Below are 20729 nucleotides of genomic sequence, written 5' to 3'. Positions count from 1 at the left end.
GCGGTAATTCGGTAATCGCCGCATACATTGTGTCTTTACTGGTTACGACACCGTTTCGTGCAAGAATCTTCCGCATTATCGGATGCACTTCGTTTAGGTATTGATAATATTACGTAAAACAAAAAGAAAATAATTTAGTGAATTATTTTTTTTATGTATTACGAATTAATAAAAATGATTACTAATGCTGCGACATTCTAAAAAAAAAATATTTTTTGTAAGTAACTCGATAAATGCGAATTGAATTGTTAAAAAACAGGACGTTCAAAGCTTAAAATCTATAATTAATTCCGACAATAACATGTTGGAATTGAAAACACCATAGGGTCGTGCGTTGAACCGAATAAGCGCCCGTCTCCGGCTTAGGTTCAATGGAGTTAATTACGTATATTAAGAGCTTCCCGTTATTCAGCTTAAAGTAAATATTTGAAGTTTAATTTCAAAATTTCCACGAAAAAAGAAAAGTAGAGAAAGATCAATGAAAATTATTTCCATCGAAATAAAGATCGTCTTTTTCCTTTCAATGATGATTTTTTTTTAATTTTACAAAATATTATATTGTTAAATATCAAATTAAAGTTATTGTGTACCGAGTTGAAAATATTTTATTAAAATAATTGCTATCTACGTCCCATTTGACAGTCATTGTATCTTTCCCAAACTAGGAAAGGAAAAAATTTTTTCCCGTGTTATTTCCGATACCAATTTGATATGTACTCAATGAAAATCCAAAAAGTTCCATGCACTAAACTGAACGTACATAGATTTGCATACGCAGGATACATACAAGGTTGCGGACACACATAATTGCGCACTGCACGCTTCCGTTAAGAGTCGAAAATTAGCCGGGGTTTAACCGGCGACTTAACGACGAAGAGCCTCAATCAGTAAGCGAAGGATATAACATTAACCCTCTGTCAGGCACGCCCACATCCCGTTGTCGTGGCATTATAAAAACAGCGCGTAACCGACGCGGATGGTACATTTTGCCGTAGAAAAGTGACATATCGAGGTGTAGCGAACGAGTAAGCAAGCAAAATCGTACAACGATGCACGTGTCGGTGATCCTCGGCGTAGTGTTGCTACAGGCGATTTACGTGTCCGCCGGGGTAAGCCATTCAGCTTACTTTCGTTTAAACGCGCGGTAAACAGATCCCCCGCTCGACTAGGGACAACGCGACGATAATTCGGCAGTGACCCCCCCCCCCGTATACACGCATTGTGATGTGCGATTTCGTCGAGCGTGCATGCGCGCGTGAATTTGTCGAAGAATAGTGCTAAAGTCCGATATGCGCGCGAGAATACCCGAGCTGCGACGCGCTCGTAATAAATTCTGATTTTGCGTAGCCACCTGACTGGATACCCGCGGAAATGTTGGAGATGGTTCAAGCTGACAAGGAACGGTGCATGGCCGAACACGGAACGTCTCAAGGTGAGTCCCGCAATTAATAGCGCGAATCAACGTTCGGCCAATAATCCCGCGGCGCTACAAACTGCTTTACATAATCGTTTAAAGCTCCGAAATAAAACGTCTTACTAATATTTTGAAAGAAAGCCTATTCTCGTCTCCTCGCATTTATAACATTTATATTTTATATTCCGCGATGCAGCGCTCATCGACGAAGTTAATGACGGAAAGCTGACGAATGACCGAACTATAACGTGTTACATGAACTGCCTCCTCGACGCCTTCAGTTTGGTAATATTCTTATAAATATCAATTTCGCTCAATTAACAATATTTCGATAAACAATATTTCACCGATTAGGTCGATGAAGAGGGTAACTTAGAAGCTGATATGCTGATAAGCGTTATCCCGGAGCAATTTCAAGAGATAGGTAACAAGATTTTGAACAAATGCGCTAAGCAAGGTACGTGAATGAAATGCATTTTACCCGAATTTTCTATATTATTACTTCATTATTATTTTACGTACTTATACCCGCTTCGATCAATGTTTCAGATGGCGCGGATGCATGCGAAAAGATCTACGAAGTGGCGAAATGCGTCCAAGGAACAGTACCAGAGGTAAATGGATTCGTTATTTCAAGTCAATAACTCTTAATGAGATTGTAACTAAGAGTTCCATTGTTTAATTTAAGATTATTATTATTATTATCATCGTTGTTGGAAAAGAGTAGATTTTCTGTATGGTTAAATCAAAATCAATCAGTCCTTTCCACACTTATTTTCCATTAATTAATACGGATGAATGTATTTGTTACAGCTGTGGTTTATGGTTTAATTCGACGCATGGGAGGAGAGTCAGCTCCACAATCACGTGCGACGACATTCTCCAACATGTTTCGCGCATAACGTTATGAAGTAAAACAACTCGACCGTGGAGATAAATACGAGACAAAGAAGTAGCCTAGGGATATATTATACGAATTACGTAAAATTAAAAAATATGATTTGTATAATAATAATAATAATAATAATAGTGAGTAATCATTATGAACACGCTGTGCGACCTAATATGAATAAAATTGGTAGAAAATGTTGATGTTTAATATTAAAATATTATACTATACGATATAAATATGCATTGAAACTAAATCAGATCCGAGCGCAGTAGCAAATTAAAGGGGAGGAGTGTGAGGTATCAATGCATAATCACGAGCTATTTATGAGTTCATGTTTAATTAAATAATATTTTTTATGATTTTATTTGCCTTTAATTCCAGTACCATTCAACTTTCTCGATGTTCACAGAATCGCGTGTAGGGCGAAGCAAGGTGTGTCAATTAATTAAAAAGGATCCGTTATAAAGAGTAAATTACATAGCAAAAGTTAATTAGCACGGTAGCTTTTGAGAAATAAGATTTATTAAAGAAAAGATCGTGAGGTGAAACATCGAAAGAGAGAAACTTATAGAATTCGCTGTAAGATCTCGATTGAAATTAAAAGATCCAGTGTAAGACCGAGGTAAGTCCATAATTTGTAAGTCTATTTTAGAAACTTTACAAATTACGAACTTGCTCATATACGTCCGACAGCGAATCCTTTTAATTATGTACGAGGTAAAAAAATTTCCTCACCCGACACAGTGCCATAATTTTGACAATCATATATTTTAAATACACGCGTTTTTTTATTATATAATGGCCTACATTTCCGAAAGTTTCGCATGTAAATTAATTACTTGTTTAAGTGTAGCAGTAGATATGATTACGGCTTTTAGCCGTGAAATTTTCTACACTTTGTGATTTCACGCGCGGGTACGGCGACCAGTGCAGCATGAATGCGGAAAAATGTTGTGTAATTTCATCATTGGATCTCTATCTGAAATGACATCGCGTAATTTTCTCAGTTCACCTGGGTACGAGAAAACTTCATTCAGAAAATTTAATTATTATATTTCGGATAATGCACAGTTGCTAATGCATAAGGTGCATTTTGCTGTTAACTTTGAAATAACGTTAAGACTAAATAAAATTTTGCAGAATTTTTTTACGATATTTTCTTGAAAAGCACTTGGCTGGATTTGCCGTATAAATCTTTAATTAGCTTGCTAATAAATCCATTACAAGTTACCGAGCTATTTGAAATTTGACGATTAATTTACATTCGTTAAAACTTTTCGACATTCCCGCTGTAAGGCCGTTACGATTCCTGTGACTTTATCTACGTCATTCTGTAAATCCTTCGGGAGGAGATATTTGCATAAATATAATAATAATAATTATACATGAATAGGATCATCAATGTGACTGGGCTTGGTCACATTTCCATAAAAGTATCCTCTGCATGGAATTTGCGCCGGTTTGCACAGCTTAATAAAATAGTTCTTCATTGTTAATCGAATATGCAGACATGATACAAAGGTCACAGAGTTCAAAACGCATGATAAAACCTTTAGTCGGTCTTTTTAACTGCAACACGAGCGAAAATGTATGCATCGCTTATCCTACACGGCGCGATATATGGCATATAATCGCATCGAATTAACCATAATCTGTGTTGTTATAATTCTAATTGTTTTGCGGTTTTAACTCTTTTGCTCGTCGCCACAGAATTCCAATTTAATTGCTACTAAAAATAACCGACTACACTACTACATTTATGGTAGCCAATGCAATCGGGGAACATCTTTAATTCGTGCTATTGCGTATACGTGCCATGCAATTCCATTGTTGTGCGGAGACATTGCAAAAAAGAAAAGGGGGAGGATCACTACGAAAAGAGAATTGCTACGGTCAGTACCAGTATCGATACAACTCCTACTGCATTCAGTGATGTGCGTGAACGATATTTATCAAAACAATATTTCCTATTTCATACAACAAGTGAACTAAACAGCAAGACATTATACTACAATATATTAATCGAAATAAATTTCGTAATCACACTGGAACCTGGTGCGAAACAAAGCGAATCGTATAAAATGTCTGCAGTGCGGAACGACCCTTGAAAACACGGAGAAAAGTCTTTCATTTTGTGCCGATTTAAAAGAAACTTTCATTAAAAAGCTTCAAAATGGTATGGATTGTGAGTTTCACCACGAAACACGTGACAGAATTATCATTTTAAAAAACGTGATTTTAGAAATCAATTTTATATAAAGAAGAATTTCATCTTCCAAGCTCTTTCTAATCAAAAACATTGCGTGTTCAACCTGAAAATCGATCGAAATGATCAAGATCGAATTGAATGTGAAAATTTAAATTCTTTCTTTGCGTTTCGATTTGACGTTTACGTCACTCCAAATATCGCAGCAACTAAAAATTGGCTCTTTCGATTGCCGACATCTTTTCGAATGTAACCTGAGACAGTGTGCCCGTAATTTCCAAAATATCGACGTAACGCAACTTGGAAGAATTTTTCTCCGTGGAACGAAGTGAGGGTGCGTTCCAGAGGGTGCAACGAAAACGTTCGGGAGACAACAAGCCGGGGGCAACAACAACTGAGGAATGTTTTTCGTTCAGAGGAAGAACGGTACAGACCTTAAGGTCGATCGAGTGGATCGCGCCGGGATGCGGCGAGGAGTGCTCTTTCGCGTCGTTGCCGCAATTGACATTGTTGTTAACGTTCGGTAGCGAGCCACCCGCTCTGAACTGGTTTCCCAGGTTAATATGCAGATGCTTGCCGCTGGACTGCGGTGGACTGGCGCCGGCACTCTTGACGGACAGCGGGGTCTCCGGTACGCCGGATCCCGTGGGACTAGCACCCACCGAGCTGCTCGCCGAGGCCACCTGTGCAGGTCCCGTCATTGACAACCACACCGCAAACAACAATAGCGCAATCGGAAGCGATTTTCACGGTCCTCAGCCGGGCCGGTTAGCCTTGTGAAATTAGCGCTTCGAATTACGAAAACTCTAAATATTAGTGAGACGTACATCACCGCAGGCTAACCAGCTGTTTTTTTTCTCCTCCTAGCTGCGAGACTTACGGAGTCAGGATTGGAGATACGTGTCCTACCCTCGCTAACATTTCTAATCGTATACACTTCGTTAGTTCTACTCGCAAAAGCTAGTGCCCGTGATCCTCGATTTTCTTTTCCCGATTATAAGCGTTGCCTTCGCGACGTTAGTATTAACTTTCACGGCATAATATCGGCCTTCCTGTGGACCACGCTCCGATAAACAGGTTCTTATCTCCATAGCGGATTCTATTCTTCGATTGTCGATTCGAACGGTACTCTAAGCAACGCTCCGTGAGCGAACAAATTTGGGCAACGCGCACGAAACTTTCCTACATACATCGTAAAATCTAATGAAATTCGGCTCTCCACTGTGTTTAATCGGTAGATTAAAAGACACACGACGGTTTACAAAGCTGACAAATAATAGTTCCTGAATCAACGGTCGGCAAGCTTTCTCCATACCAAATAGTAAATATTTTAAGCTTTATGGGTCAGGAGGTAAAACTGAATTACGTAAATATTTATAACAAGATTTATAGAACGAATAAATTTTCATTAACGAAATTCCAGGATATAACTTTATTAATTAGATGAGCCGTAATTTGCCGACTCTTGTCCTTATAAACGATCGCATGTATTTTGACGTCAAACAAGTTTCTGCGTAAAATCATCAGACACGAAGATCCAATCTCTTTTCGTTTGTTCCAAAAGGTTTTCGCTCCGAGATACTCGGATAGCGACGAACGGTCCCGCGAGACGTCCTTATCTTTTCGACGCGATTGGAGAACGCTCCCCGGCGCGGGTGCTCCGTTTTAACCGCAGTCGGGGCATGCGGAGGTGCGCTCGAGGACGCTAAATGCATCGACCCAACCTCGCCGACGCTCCCGTTGAAAATACCTCGAGGGCCGCCGGCGCTGCTATTGAGAGAGCGGAATGTTTACATGCGCATCGAAACGAATCGAATGTGCCGTAACGAATGCCAAGCTGTTTTCTCGACACCCGCGAGATCGCCCGAGGAAACGCCGTCGCTTGGCTGTCAAAGTGTTTTTTTTATTTTTTTATCGAAATCGAAATCCCGCGTGCCATTCGGCGAGGGTTCGAACATCGTGCTCCGACTCGCGGAATTTCGAAACGCGGAAACGAGAATGAATTCGGAGACACGGATCGTCGGAGCGCGGAATCGTTCGCGTATATGAGTTAAAACGTGTGAATTTCGCGCGACACATCGATTGGCGAGGCGGGATCGATCGCGCGCTCGCAGTCGCGGGAGATTAATCCGCGTCGCGATAAGTCAGTCGCGTCTCCGAGCGCTTCGCCGCGCGCGCGTACGGATCGGCGGCGTGCGTCTCGCGCGAGAGGACGCGAGAGCACGCTCGCGTTCGCGCGACGGAAAATCCATGCGACGTATATGTCGGAGTAGCGCGTATGTGCTCCACCGCCTCGCGGTAACGCGGTGTATACGCCGTGTATACGCGTGCCGTCGGCGATACGCGGCCGCGCGCGCGATGCACTTGCACAGCAGTTGTACATACACACAAACACACACACACACACACGCACACTTACACACGCACGCGCGCGCGCGCGCTCGCTCGCGGAGCAACCCGGCCGATACACAGGCAGGCAGGCAGGCAGGCAGGCAGGCGGGCGGGCAGGGAAGACAGGCAGAGACACGCACGCACGCTTATTCGCACACATACACGCACGCACGCACGCACACACGCACGTATACACGGAGATCGACAGCGCGGTAAAGCGCAGCGACAAAAAGAGACGGGGATCGGAGGGAGAACGAGAACGACTGGGGCAGATGGGGGGGAGGGCAAGAGGGGACACCCGTTGTTTACGTTCTAACATCTGAGCCGAGGGAGGTGCACGACGGGTCACGGCGCGATCGCGGCACGGCACCGAGCCACCCACGCCAAAGGATAATACTGATATTTCCTTACTCTGCTCGTGACGTTCGAGACCTCCTTCATGATTGCCTCGAATGCGGCCGAGTCCTGCGCCTCCTTCTGGTTCAGCAGCGCGATCTTTTCACTGAATTTCCGTGGGTTCGCCATGATGGCTCGCGGCACTAGTTTTTCGCGGACACTCGCGGAACGAACCCGGAGCACCCACCACCACCACCGCCGCCGCCGCCGCCACCACCACCACCAACCACCACTACCGCCGCCGCTACGAGCGACCGCCGACCACCAGCCACCCTTTACGTCGCCAACACTCGTCTACCGCCCTCGCGACCGTTTCCCTTTTTTTTCCCTCCTCGATCGACGACGCACCACTCGTCGCGGGATCTCGCACGTATTTACGATTATTGCGCTGGTTCCCCGCGTAACCCGATGTGTGCCTTCCGGATGGCACTGGCGAACACTGATACGCAAGATCATGCGGCGCAGCGCGCCACGCGCATTGCGCAGGAGCTGCAACTTCGCGGGCCGACTGCGACTGGCCGTGATCGCCGCGCGCTCTCTCGTGGCCGTTTCCGAAACGAGTAGCTAGGGACTTTGGGATATTTTTCTAGGAGCCGTGCAAGAACGAACGCGGATCAAACAAAAAACTTTATCACTAAAATAAGTCTGTTCGTGCCGTTTGTATATACGAAAAGACACGCATAAAAAAGAAAATAAATATCCATGATAGATTATTTGTATATAATTAGATGTAATATAAATCCTAATGCTGAATTCCGTGCTTTTTCAAAAAATATTGTTATATTTTTAATAAACATATCTTAAAAAAAAAAGATTGGAATAAATGTAATTTTTCCTGAAATATGATAATGTTTATTCATTAATTTCCTCCTTTCGAGGAAAATACGTGCTGCAATGAGTAATCCATTTAACAGCAAGCAAATTGCAACGTCGATAAGATTGTACATACCTTTAATTGTCTCAACTGTGAAAGTATAAGTAATTAATAAATACAGTTATATTTAAAATGGCAAAAATCAGTGAAGACGTGTATTTAGAACATATTCCATCATCAATGTACAACGAATTAATTTACGAATTAAATAAGGACTCGAGCTGGCAAACACTCGCTTGTCACGTAGCCAAGCAGCTTGGATATCAATGGTAAAAGGCCAACGATTCAGATGCTATGACAAAAATTAACCTTAATCCTTAATAAATCTTTATGTATTTGTCACACGTAGGAACTCGTGGCTACAGTCATTAGAACGGAATACCAGTGCTACAAAAACACCAGCTGACAATCTGCTATTTGAACTCAATGTAAAAATGTGCACGGTCGGAATATTATGCACATTACTCAGAGACTGCGAACTTGGCAACGTTTTGTCAGTTTTACATTATCCAGGTATATGTCTATCTCTTTACACTCGAATCGATATGACTAGACAAAAGATATTCCATGACAATCATTTGATTTTTAATAAAACTATTGATAGAGCTATCTGTAATCGTTAAACATCCCTCCAACGGCCTGGAACATGATACTTTGGAAATATCTCTCGGTCAGCACCTTCGCCTTTCCTGCAAAGCTACAGGTATACCATCGCCGAGTTACCAATGGTGTCACAATAATATTGAGCTGCAGAAACAGCAAAGTTGTGAACTTGACATTGTTATAAACAGGTAAAATTATTGTCTAAATTTTTGTGGTGCTTGACAGATTAATTGATTATTGCGTACAATTTCACATAGCTGTGATCAAGCTGGAGAGTATAATTGCAAAATCTCACAAGTCACCAATGATGGGGAGGAAATATCTGTATTGCTAACGAAATCAGCTTTTGTAAATATATCTCGTGTGCCTGTAATTATACAGCAGCAACCACCTGCTTTCTTAGAGCTAAAGGAAGGTGAAGATTTTATAATAAAATGTACAGCACTTGGTCATCCTGCACCGCATTATCAGTGGTTCAGAGATAATACAAGATTAGAAGGAGAAACATCTAATGTGTTATACGTAAGTATACATAATATCAATATTAAAAGAAGCTGTATTTTATATGAAAAAAAATGTTGCAGATAAAACAATTTAATTCCAAGCATGAAGGAAAATATCATTGTTATATAAGTAATGACGTGAATGAAGTTATTACTCAAAGAAGTCATGTGATGGTAAAAATTACATATACAATTTATTATTTTATAAGAGAATTCTGAATAAAGATTGAATACAATTCTAGTTAAAACTGTTATATAATAATATATATTTGTATTGATACAGTTGGATCTTCCTCGTGAAAAAGCAATTGCAAAAATAGCCTTGATCATTGCAAATGACGATTATGAAAATCACAAGTGTCTAGAAACGCCAAAGAATGATGCTGCAAAAATTGGTAATCTGTTAAAGGAGATTGGTTTTAAAATAATCTGCTTGGTAAACTTGTCGCTTGAACAGACGAAGAGTGCTATAAAGATATTTGGTGAGGTTTTAACGGAAGGAGTTTATGGTAAGAGATTTTTACAGCGAGAGATTGTTATACTGAAATATATTGCACTGATTAATTATTAAAACTTACATCGATATAGGATTGTTCTACTATGCTGGACATGGTTTTAAAATGCAGGAAAGTTATATGCTTGCTGTTGACGCGCCAGAATCTTATTTAAGAAGAGATGCAATTTGCGAGAGTGAATTGTTAGCTATATTACTGCAAAATGATCCTGCTCTTTTAGTGACGATATTGGACATGTGTCAAACTGTACCACCAAAGTAAGGAATTTTACAAATATCTATATATATGTATTTTTATATTCAAATACATAAATTTTATTTATAAAAAAATATTTTTTTAGAGAATGTAACCCTGATATTTATAACGAAATACCAAAAGTCAAAGAATATAAGAGTAGGAAAAATCTACGGAATTTAGTACAAGCATACTCAACATCTAGTTATCGTCCTAGTTATGAAAGAACAAATAGCAAATACGGATTATATGCTATGCATCTGAGCAAATATATCAGCAAAAATATCCCAGTCACAAAAGTATTTGAAGAAGTAGGAAAATGTAAGACACAAAACAATTTATATATACGTGATCTGAATATTTCCTAATTAATTAATTAATTAATATTTACAGCGATAGACAAATTGTTAAAGGGAACCGAACGTAATCAAATTCCAATGTTTGCCTTAACTATTACTAAACCATTTCGTCTCACTGATGCAATTTACAAAAGTAATTATTAAATAAAAAAACTTTGTCTTATAATATAAATTAGATATTTTGAATATACATTATATGTGACAATATATTGTTGCAGGAGATCCATCACCCGCACTAAATCATTTAAATAAATTAATAGGTTTTTCAACTAAATCTTTTGAAATAATCTTCAAGCAAGCTGGTATTTCTGCCAAAGTTGTTATCTCATTATTTATGGAGCCTTATCTAAATCTAATTAAGATTTCAGTGTGCAATTTAGAAGAGTTGGAAGTAAATTTTTTTAATTCTGTGCCAACCAAACAGAATAATTTGTTTCAAACCGCAGCCTCCAAACAAGAATGTTGGATGCATAATCCACAGATCTGTCAGGTATTTTCAACATGTAAATTTTGTCGTTCATCTATTTCTATTAACGTAGATTAACTTTAATCCAGGTTTAATTTACTTTGTATCTTTTTCTACTTTTAAGAATTAAAAAAAAAATAAAAAGTAAATATAACCGTGATTAAAGTTAATCTACATTGGTAGAAATGAACATATGGTAAATTGTGCTCATATTATGCAATCTATTTTTTATAGGGACCTTTGGTTGTATCTGTTTCAAAAAATGGGACACGTATTGGCGCAACATTGTTGCATATTAAAAAGTATATTCCATTAATATTGGAAAATATTAACAGCTAATATATTATACAGAATGTACAAACTTAATATATTTCAATTATGAATATAAAATATTTGTATCATATATACATGTATGAAACACAATATAATGTAAATAACTTTTTGTTGTATTGACAAAATTTTAATAAAAAAAAAAAATGTTACACAGGCTAGCATTTACTCTATAGTGATAATAAATTAATCAACAGATGACTAAAACAGATTAATATGAATTTTATTTCAAACTGTTTTGCAAATATGTCAACATACCTATGACACGTTATCGACACTGTAATGATTAACGAAAGTTGCAATCCAGGGACCACCAATATTATTTATATATTTACGGGTAAATGTATAATTACACACCAAGAAATCCTTCAAAACAGACGTGAATGAAATGTTTCTGGGAGAATCAACTTCCATTCTCTTCTTTTTCTCAGCGTAATCTGGGACGTAGTGACACATTAGTTTAATTTGAATGGAATGCTCCTCATCTGCAAACAAAATATATAATATATGAAGTATCTGCTGTTATCTTTTGGAACAGTATTGGTATTAATTTAATGATTCTACTACCTGTCTTAACTGCGATATCACACAAAACATGAAACGCAATGTCCTCTTCGTTTACAGCAATTAAAAATCTTTGCTCAGGGCTGAGAGTCTCGATCTTTGTCCTTAAGACCTCTATCATATCTTCTGCCACAAGACCTTCCAAGGAATCGTAGTCTTTCCTCGCTAAAGCCTTGGATATTACTGTTATTGCCTGAAGTGCAGGGATGTACTTATTAGCTGATTAGCATATAAACGACATTATACTGCACATATTTAAAGGGAAATCTTATTACGTATTGGGCTCCGTCCAGAGTGTCTGACACGAGAAATTCTTTATCTATGTGTGGAATAGTGTGAAAGGACAGGAAGAAAAGACGGAACGGGGTTAAAAGAGACGGCATAAAAACATTCGCATCGGCCACGAGCATAGGCAGGGAGACGCGCGGTTCCGAATCCGACTCGGTGCTGTAAAGTCTGCAGCAGCAGGCGGCGACATTCGGGTGCGAGGTAGACAGCAAATTTGTCTCGTTGCACCGCCGTGCGATCTTCACCCGCATTTTGTTCCCGCAAGTGACGTACGCGGCGATTCGCCGCAAACTGCACAGCACACCACTTCTAATTGCCAGTACTAGCATTGCAAAAATCTTTTACAGACATCAGAAAACACCGCGAGATGTTTTTCTAACCTATTCCCCACAGCAAGTCTCAAGATCGTTTCATGCTTACGCTAATGTGTGCGGAGATTTATTCGAAATTCTTTATGATGCATTGGCTACTAGGGACGTTAAACATACGCATGCACATTGCATCGTTTTTCGCCAAAAATTATTTGTTATTCAACAATTGTTCAAATTAAAGACTTTTGTAATTGGCGCCAATCGAGGAAGTTTAATTTTCTTGCAGGGTTCAGAAAAGTTTCTATAGTCCATTCGTGTTGCTGCACTTTTGTACTTATTTTATCAGAATCTTTGCTTTTTCTCTATTTAACGTTCGAATATAAAAAAAAATAAAATTAGCGTTAAAAATTATTGATAAAAAGGAAATTATATATGGAAAAATACATTTACTATTGAATGTATCATTTCGTAATAGCAGAGAGGGCAGAGAGGATCCTCTCTGGTAGTTGTTATGTTATCACGTGATCGATTGTGTTGGTACACCTGACCGTTCGAAAACAGTTTACTGTAAACTTGCTTGAGCCGTTATGGGTTATGGGTGTTTTGCTCTCATGACTTTCTGAGAGTTTTCTCGATCGAATTACTTTGTTCTCTCTTGCATTTTGTTGTTGTTGTATTGTGACAGAATTATCTCGCAAGAAGTTAAAATGAACAGTCGACGAAGACATGCCAACGATTTCACGGATTCCTTAAATAGTTTCCGTAAGTACGACAATGTTTTTCTGCCTTCCTAACCGGCATCTCTGTGAAATGTACATTATAATTCTACACATAGTACTGTATATATTGTACGTATTATTATATCCCACGTACGCATATATCTGCTGTGCCAAAAGAAATATTTTCACAGTAAAATGCTTATTTTATGTCATAATGTCTGATTCTTTATATTTTACAATATGCTTAAATTTGTATATATATCGTTATATATATTCTAAATAAATGAGTATTAAATATATTTATAGGGCAAACAAGTGAGGAGTCGATTCAGTATCCTGAAGTATCCTCAGGAGGCAGAGATGAATTTCTTTATTCTGTAAGAAATGAGCAAGGTGGAGACGATAAGTACGGCCGTATGAAAAATGACGAATCTTGTGTCAGTTCCATTATTCTAGCAGGTAGTCTCAATCAGCCATGTACTTCGTCATCCGACTCGTGCAATGCCGCTGAGAAAAACTATTATATGTACAAAATCAGGCAGCTTTTGTTAAAGAACACTTTGAGTCCACGATCGGATGAGACGTCGTATATGTCACTGAAACCTGACTTGAACAAACGTATAAATCTGTTTCATAATGAATATCTGAATAACGAATATAACAGTCGTGAAGAACAGTTAAATACCACACTGTCTGAGATTACAGTCGGCGAGGACATCAATTCCAGCCATTTAAATAAAACTGTACGACCGTGGTATCTCCATCGTCCACGCTCTTTGTCGGCGAATTCGTTGAGGAACAAAATTTTGGTCAATCAAGGGCTTAGAAGATCCAAAAGCTACACTGTGCTCGATAGAGCTTCGAAGAGGGATACAAATTACAATGTTAAGGATGACCAGCTTTCTTTCCCAGCCAGGATCGCAATGGAAATGAGTCGGAACGAGACAGTTGAAGCAGAGATCGTTCCTTCGTTCGATACGTTATCGTTGTCGAAACCTCCTGATTTATCAAACAGAAAAGATGATTCTATGAGAGGGGATCAGTGCGATTCAGTGACCAGTGAAATGAGTTCCAGAGACGAAATTAATCCTTCCGAGTTGAGAAGAATCCTACACCTGTTGGCGGATCAAAAGCCATCGATCCAAGAGGCGCCTATGCCACAACGTTTGCTGAGACGTATGTCCGTAAATTACTACGACGCACCCAAGAACTTTACGGAAGGATTGCTAACGATAATCGAAGAGTCAGTCATGACTAACGATTTCTGCGCACCCACGAAATATCCGGAAGTCAGTTTATGCAGATTCAACGAAGAGCTTCGGAAAATGTGTAAATTTATCGAGGACGAGACTGTTCCCGAGTGGCCTCAGTCCCCCAGCGTCTTGACGTCGACAAGGAGACAAAGCCAGGAGCCTAACTCTAACCTCTTGCGAAGATCTCTTGATGCTTTTGTAACTCCCGATAAAGGTCTGTATTTAACCACGTCCGCGTCGCCCCGACGTAATAATAAAACCCCCAAGAAAATGTTTCGGCGTATGTCAAAAAACGCTTCCTACATCGCGAAAGATTTGCACGACAGCACGAATACCTTCGAAAACTTGGAAGCGATGTGCAAGCAATTATATCCTGATGATTACCGTAGTTTCTCGGCGAGGGAGAGGAGCCAATTGGACTCTCCCTTGCGAAACATGGATAAAATTTGGCGTACGTGTGAGAGTCAAATGGCCTCGCTGGAGGATTCGCCCAACATTCACGAGCAGCTGAAGAAACTGGAACCGTGTACTGCGAACTCGGCGTATCAGCACGATAAAACACCCGAGGCGCAGCATCCGCAGTACAGATTGTTGTCAAATGAAAAGAACAACGAAACGAATTCGAAGAGGGTATCTGATATGCGTAAGCAGCGAACGGAACGTGGTAAGCGAGAAACGATGGAGCTGGACGACCTCGAGAACACGCTCCTGTACGAGATCGCGAAGAAAAGGCAGAGGTGCCTCGACACGGCACAGGTAATTATGGAGATTAACGGAGATCTGAATTCGACGGAGGCGCAAGAAACGTATCCGAATATCGTGGTCAGTCAGTCCTCGCCGACCAAGAACGACGTTGAATTCATGAAAACTCTAATGTGCGTGAAGAAGTATCAGGATTACCTGGAGAAGAGCAAACCTTTGATCAATTTACTTTATCAAGCGAGATTGAGTAATCCTCGTGCTTCTCGCGACGGAAGAGCTGCCCGAGCCAAGGGGATGTCCAACGAAAATCTCGATGCTTGCGCGCCGTCAGTTTTATCGGGGAACAGGCCAACATTACGGGCACCGAGGCTCTCGCCGAGAAAGAAGAGTACGAGTCCGTCGTCGGCGAAAAAGCTCTCCACTAATAAAACGGCTGGTTCGAAACTATTTGTGACCCCCGGGAAGTCTGTTAACAAGAGTTGCAAGCCGAAGCGCACGTACTTTCCCAACATGCTGCCGGGAACGAAGAAGCAAGACAAGCCTAACGTCAGTCCGCATGCGAAGAGAATTTATGGACAAATAGGAAATTACGATCACATAACATCGCCGGTCGGGAAGTACATAAAGGGCGAAGAGACCCATCTGATAAAGAGGCCTAAAACGATTGGAACGCTGTTAACACCTAAAAGAAAGCAGACTACGCATTCACCCAGTCCGAGAATGAAGTTTCGACTGTCTCCGAAAGAGGTAAACGCGTTAATAAAGATATAAATCTAATTTGCAAGATCTTTGTGATGTATTAGAAATCTATCTCGTTTTCCACATTCTTTCAGAAGCCGACTGGGACAACAGTAGCGGACGAAAACGTTGCTGATAACTTTTCGCAACCAAAAGTGCATTGCAACATCCCGTCGCATGTATGCACGGTATGTAAAAATTTGTGTATCAAAAATTTTATTTGATAACTTTAAAACAAAACATTTATAACGATCTATAATTTTTTTTTTCAGGTAAACGAAACAAAAGATCCAACAGTGGGAAATCACGTAAACGTATTACTGCGCTCGACACAAGGTAAAATCGTGATTCGATACGAAGGTAAAATTACATTCACAAATTATATATACATATATGAATTAAGGTTTCGTATATTTATATATAAAACTTTAATTAAAAAATATATATTTTATAAAAAGAGTTCATATATATTTTTTTTTCTTTTTTGAACTTTTTATAAATAATATTTTTTATAACTTAAATACGTGTATACACACACACACACACACACACACACACACACACACACGTGTGTGTGTGTGTTTTAAATTTTAATTTAATTTTAAAATAAAATAATTAAATGTTAATTTAAATTACATTATTTCAGGATGTAAATCAGACCACTTGAAGTAACCCGAAATTCATTACGATTCCACTGAAGAGTCCATATTGATTAAATAACGCGCAAAACATTATGAATAAAAGAGTTAGTCGGTACTTTTATATGTTTAATATGATATCTAACTTGTTAACTGAAGATATAATACAAAGAATGAAATTTATATGCACGTTAATTCATGAAAGATTATTTTTTTTTATATATGAATTTTCTAAGTTTTATTAAATGTGCAATTTATAACTTACTCTTTTGTGTCACAAATTATTTTACATTTCTGTGCCATAAAATTACTATATTTTGCTGCATACTATTATATTAGATCTATATCCGCAGTCTATTTACTATTTTATTAAGCAGTTTTTTTCGAAATAATTTAATCACAGATACAACTTTTATATGACAATTTGACTTCCTATTTTCTGTGTATCGAAGATACCAGGAAGATTTAAGTTTGTTCTTTAAATTCGAATCTGTTTCTTGAAAAAAAGAAATAGCATGCAGTAAAATGGTTACAACGAAAAGAAGTGACTTTGATTCAAAAGTCCATACGTTCTCGTTCTTATCTAATATAGCAAATGTGTCGACCTGGTTCTAGTTTTACTATCCTAATATTAACATTGTATTGAGCATTGTTACAGCTGCGAAAGAAGTTTTAGATATTGTTGTACACATCACTAGACGAAGTAATTACGAAACTTCGAATGTAAAATTCATAGCTAGAAGAAAACGCGGAACACTTTTTAATGGAAATTACTACGAACAGATCTCTATAAGAACGATTTTACGAGAGGCGTCGTAAAATCTGCTGTAGAAAAACAGCGCGAATATGACAAAAAGCTGGATGAAGGAGGTTTCGAAGAGTGCGCGGCGATCACCAACCGCGTGGTTTTTTAAATGCTGGAAAGTTCCTCGCTTCCTCTCCGTTATCGGTAAGGCGCGACAGTACTGCGTCGTTTCTTGCAATTCTCGCTATTGGTCCCGTATCGACAACGCCGACAGGGCCGTCGATCTCGAGTCAATAACACCTTCGAGATCTGTGTCAATATCGCGGGCACTAAAATTTTTAATTAGGTAATCAGGAAGGAGAACAAGGACATGTATTGCTGGCGTGATTTGAGCGCCCTTGATATGCCGGACTTGATGAAATTTTTTTCGATATTACATAACATTCCACTTCCTGATTACACATAATAGATACACTATCAAGCACCGTGAAATATGTAAAAATGTATAAATATCTTTTGTCAAAATTACCGCAGATATTTTTTATAATTGCTTTTTTTATCAAGTAATCCAGCTTTTTTTATTAAGTTTATTTCTGCATTAAATATGCTTATTCATGAAAAGTAATATTCAATTTATGACTATGTTAAATTCTTTAAAGATAATAAGATGTAAAATTTAAGATATCCAAAGTTCTATATATTCTTAATTCTGACGATTGAATTTATTTGATCCATTTAAAACTTTTAAATTTATCTACGTGTAAATCTATTATATATTATATAGTAAATATTAGTATAATATGATTGGCATCGTATAATACTATAGATTATGAAGTTTTATGACTATGACATTTTTGCATTTGTACGCAAAAATAAGAATATGCTTAATGTTAAATGTATTAAATGTATTAAAACAGACGCGCGGATTAATTCGAATTGAATGTCTACAGAAAAGTATAACACTATTGGGATCGAATGGAGATAACGTGACACGCCCCGCGCCGCTTCCTGCGTCATCTTGATCGACAACCTGTTAGAAAAACTCGCGCCGCTGGAGTCACCCGGCCCTGAGGAATTGCGCATGGCACGCATGTTGACGATTGCACACGCCGCGCGTTGCGCCTGTCAAGCCGCTCGGAACCAAGCCCGGCTCCTGGTGGGGAACGATCGATAAATTCGAAGCCGCGACGTTCTACCGGCGAGTAAGCATTCCGCTGCATTATCTGCGAGTTCGAGCCCACGACTGCGAAGCGACAAGCCAGAGCCAACCAAGATGCCGGGACCAGGATGCGATAAATGCAAGGGTGAGTGTGCTCCATAAACGCTTAATGGACATTAATAGAGAATTTGACATGACGTTTCCTCAATTGTTACCGTTGCTCTGTAGAGGAGCTACTGGGGCACGGTGAGATGTACAAGCAAAAAAACAAGATCTGCCCTCTTTAAAGAGACGTCATGCGATTGATTTCTAATTATCATTGATTCGGCAATGCGTGGTCAAAGGGCACTTGATCAGAATTACTGAATTATTGAAATCTCTTATTGAACAATTTTTATACGCGATTTTGAAATAATTCATAAATTATTAAATATATGCATCATGTAGAATGGTATATGTTCGATATAATATCAATAAATATCTATATAAAGTGTCTCTTTAAATCTCTAAAATAATTATTTTAAATTTATTACAGACAAATGCAAGGACTGCAAGTGCGGTGACAATTGCTCGTGCTGCGATTCCGGATGCAAGGGTAATGTTTTTATATATCAGGAATTATCAGTACATTTTGCACACTCGCTTCTCCGATTGCGCAATTCGCTACTTACTCGTCGTGCTCTTAAAATTGTTTTACGTATTGCAATGGACTTATGATTAAATGTAGAACGACCTTGATGAGTTATCACTTTTAATTATGACCAGTTGCGAGCTATCGGACTCGCTTTAGCAATGCCGCGTCGGAATGTGTCTCTCTTTCCAAGCAGAATCAACGAACGTGAACGCGCGCCAACTACTAACTGTACTATTTTTTATTTTCCATCCCGGACAATGACCGGTTAATGACAGCCAAACCGAGCGCCGTAGCGCTTAGCACTGCGCGTCGCAATTCCGCGGCGTATTTGTGGCGCAATTTCGTTGCATGGCGCAATTGCGCGTAATTGTTCGAAGCTTCTACGCCATGCGGTCATTTTGATTATTACACGTAACAAAATGAGTCACGGTTTCCCGGAACACTACGCATTCCTTTTCAGTTCAGTTCTTTCGATCACGTATGTTCCGCATTTCCTCCCTCCTCCCCCGCCTTTATTTTTACAATTTTTTTATTTTACCCTTGCATTAGCAAAAAGCACAATAATATTTGTAATTTTTACGCATAAAGTGAGAAGAAAGCCAACACTTAGTTTTTTTTTAAGAGTTATTTAAAGTCACCTATCGACCTATTTAAGTTTTATGTGCTTAGAAGCATGTGTTCTTATCTGCTAACATCTGCTTTTATTATTATTTTTTTTTAATAGAAAAATTTAGATCTCTTCCTTGTGATAAATATATATATTCTTTTTTTACAGATCAATGCAGCTGCAAACAGGGTGGAAAATGCTCGTGCAAACCTTGCACCTGTTAATTAATAATCATGCCAAGGACAATTCACGTTGAAGATGATAATAGATCCCTGATGCACCGGAATACATCCAACATGTAGAAAAAATTCGAAATACATTATTATCAATGTAAAATTTTAGTGAAAATTAGAGATATGACGCGAAGCCTTCGCTTTTTTTTGTTAGATGAATAGTTGAATGAATAAATAAATTAAAATTCAAGTTTCATTATTTTACTGTTAATACATTTCCCATCCTTTCATGCCTATAATGGTAATAACAGAAGTTTTTGTATGTGACATTACTTAATTTATATGAGAGTAATATAAAAATTAACAATTAATTCCATCGAGTATACTCGATCATATTTAAGTAGAAAATGAAAAAGCACAGCATTCTAGAATTAATATTAATTTTTTGAAAATTGGAAAGCTCACTTTTTAGATCTCTCTAGATTCAATTTTTAGATCCCAAGAAGTTCACTTTGCTATTTAAAAAATTCTAAGTTTGAAATTGAAAAAGTTATATAACCCAACCGATTTCTAAAGATTGGCGGATCTAATCTTAATGACTTCTTTTGGTGATAAGTCGCGAGATAACGTTTATCGCTTTACTATTTTATTGATATTCACGGTTCGATAGATGTAATCGATGTTTTTGTAATTTATATATGATATGTCTCAAAACCACAAATATATTCCGACTGTTATATGACGTGTATTTTGGCAATTAATCTTTAAATTGTATACTTTTATTAAAGTGAGGCCTATTAAAACTTGGAATAAAATTTTCTCATTTATTTTCCCTTTTGATCTTCCAAATTTTATTTCTACATTAAATAATATAATTCCCATAATTCTGCTATTTTAAATGCGTTTTAATGTTTTAATATAATTGGCAATATCTGAAATAATTTTATGGTGTAGGTAAATTATTGCAAAAAAAAAAATATATATATATAAATACATATACATATATATATATATA

At 38.4% G+C, this 20729-nt stretch overlaps 6 protein-coding genes across 8 annotated transcripts in view; 4 read left to right on the top strand and 2 right to left on the bottom strand.

The window, feature by feature from the left end:
* The window catches only part of LOC105455141 (CREB-regulated transcription coactivator 1), a 29456-nt gene extending 22016 nt beyond the window's left edge, over positions 1 to 7440 (bottom strand). For both annotated transcript variants that reach the window (XM_011698226.1, XM_011698225.1), the window contains exons 1-2: positions 7315 to 7440; positions 4947 to 5195 (exon numbers count right to left, since the gene is read on the bottom strand). In XM_011698226.1, the coding sequence (XP_011696528.1) occupies positions 4947 to 5195; positions 7315 to 7428 (363 nt within the window). In that variant the 5' untranslated portion in view covers positions 7429 to 7440. The remainder of the gene's footprint in view (positions 1 to 4946; positions 5196 to 7314) is intronic.
* LOC105455140 (general odorant-binding protein 69a-like) lies at positions 954 to 2666 on the top strand. The gene is made up of 6 exons (XM_011698223.1): positions 954 to 1109; positions 1348 to 1432; positions 1611 to 1699; positions 1769 to 1871; positions 1964 to 2028; positions 2228 to 2666. Exons 1-6 carry the CDS (start codon positions 1050 to 1052, stop codon positions 2243 to 2245), a joined length of 420 nt encoding a protein of 139 aa, XP_011696525.1. The 5' UTR covers positions 954 to 1049; the 3' UTR covers positions 2246 to 2666.
* Positions 7441 to 7908: 468 nt separating the features above from the next.
* LOC105455139 (mucosa-associated lymphoid tissue lymphoma translocation protein 1-like) lies at positions 7909 to 11220 on the top strand. The gene is made up of 11 exons (XM_011698222.1): positions 7909 to 8442; positions 8523 to 8686; positions 8778 to 8964; positions 9034 to 9298; positions 9361 to 9453; positions 9563 to 9788; positions 9868 to 10051; positions 10135 to 10349; positions 10422 to 10520; positions 10606 to 10877; positions 11088 to 11220. The coding sequence occupies exons 1-11, from the start codon at positions 8306 to 8308 to the stop codon at positions 11190 to 11192; spliced, it is 1947 nt and encodes a 648-aa protein (XP_011696524.1). The 5' UTR covers positions 7909 to 8305; the 3' UTR covers positions 11193 to 11220.
* Positions 11221 to 11385: 165 nt separating this feature from the next.
* Positions 11386 to 12828, bottom strand: LOC105455138. The gene is made up of 3 exons (XM_011698221.1): positions 12023 to 12828; positions 11751 to 11940; positions 11386 to 11668 (listed from the first exon to the last, which is right to left on the bottom strand). The coding sequence occupies exons 1-3, from the start codon at positions 12362 to 12364 to the stop codon at positions 11442 to 11444; spliced, it is 759 nt and encodes a 252-aa protein (XP_011696523.1). The 5' UTR covers positions 12365 to 12828; the 3' UTR covers positions 11386 to 11441.
* A 64-nt stretch (positions 12829 to 12892) lies between these two features.
* On the top strand, positions 12893 to 16588 carry LOC105455136. Of its 2 annotated transcripts, none has more exons than XM_011698220.1 (5): positions 12893 to 13108; positions 13372 to 15767; positions 15854 to 15946; positions 16031 to 16094; positions 16405 to 16588. In XM_011698220.1, the coding sequence occupies exons 1-5, from the start codon at positions 13054 to 13056 to the stop codon at positions 16428 to 16430; spliced, it is 2634 nt and encodes an 877-aa protein (XP_011696522.1). In that variant the 5' UTR covers positions 12893 to 13053; the 3' UTR covers positions 16431 to 16588. The 2 variants fall into 2 exon arrangements, with proteins under 2 accessions (XP_011696522.1, XP_011696521.1); XM_011698219.1 differs by having other exon boundaries at positions 16031 to 16118.
* A 1650-nt stretch (positions 16589 to 18238) lies between these two features.
* LOC105455190 lies at positions 18239 to 19970 on the top strand (the record flags this gene model as incomplete). The annotated part of the gene is made up of 3 exons (XM_011698310.1): positions 18239 to 18445; positions 18836 to 18895; positions 19710 to 19970. Coding segments are annotated over 3 exons (327 nt in total), but the record flags the coding sequence as incomplete, so codon positions are not given.
* Positions 19971 to 20729: the final 759 nt, after the last annotated feature.

The sequence above is a fragment of the Wasmannia auropunctata genome, unplaced genomic scaffold, assembly GCF_000956235.1.
Source record: "Wasmannia auropunctata unplaced genomic scaffold, wasmannia.A_1.0 LD335921.1, whole genome shotgun sequence".
Lineage (NCBI taxonomy): Eukaryota > Metazoa > Arthropoda > Insecta > Hymenoptera > Formicidae > Wasmannia > Wasmannia auropunctata.
Note: the sequence above shows the minus strand (reverse complement) of the source record. Positions and strands in the feature narration are given on the sequence as shown.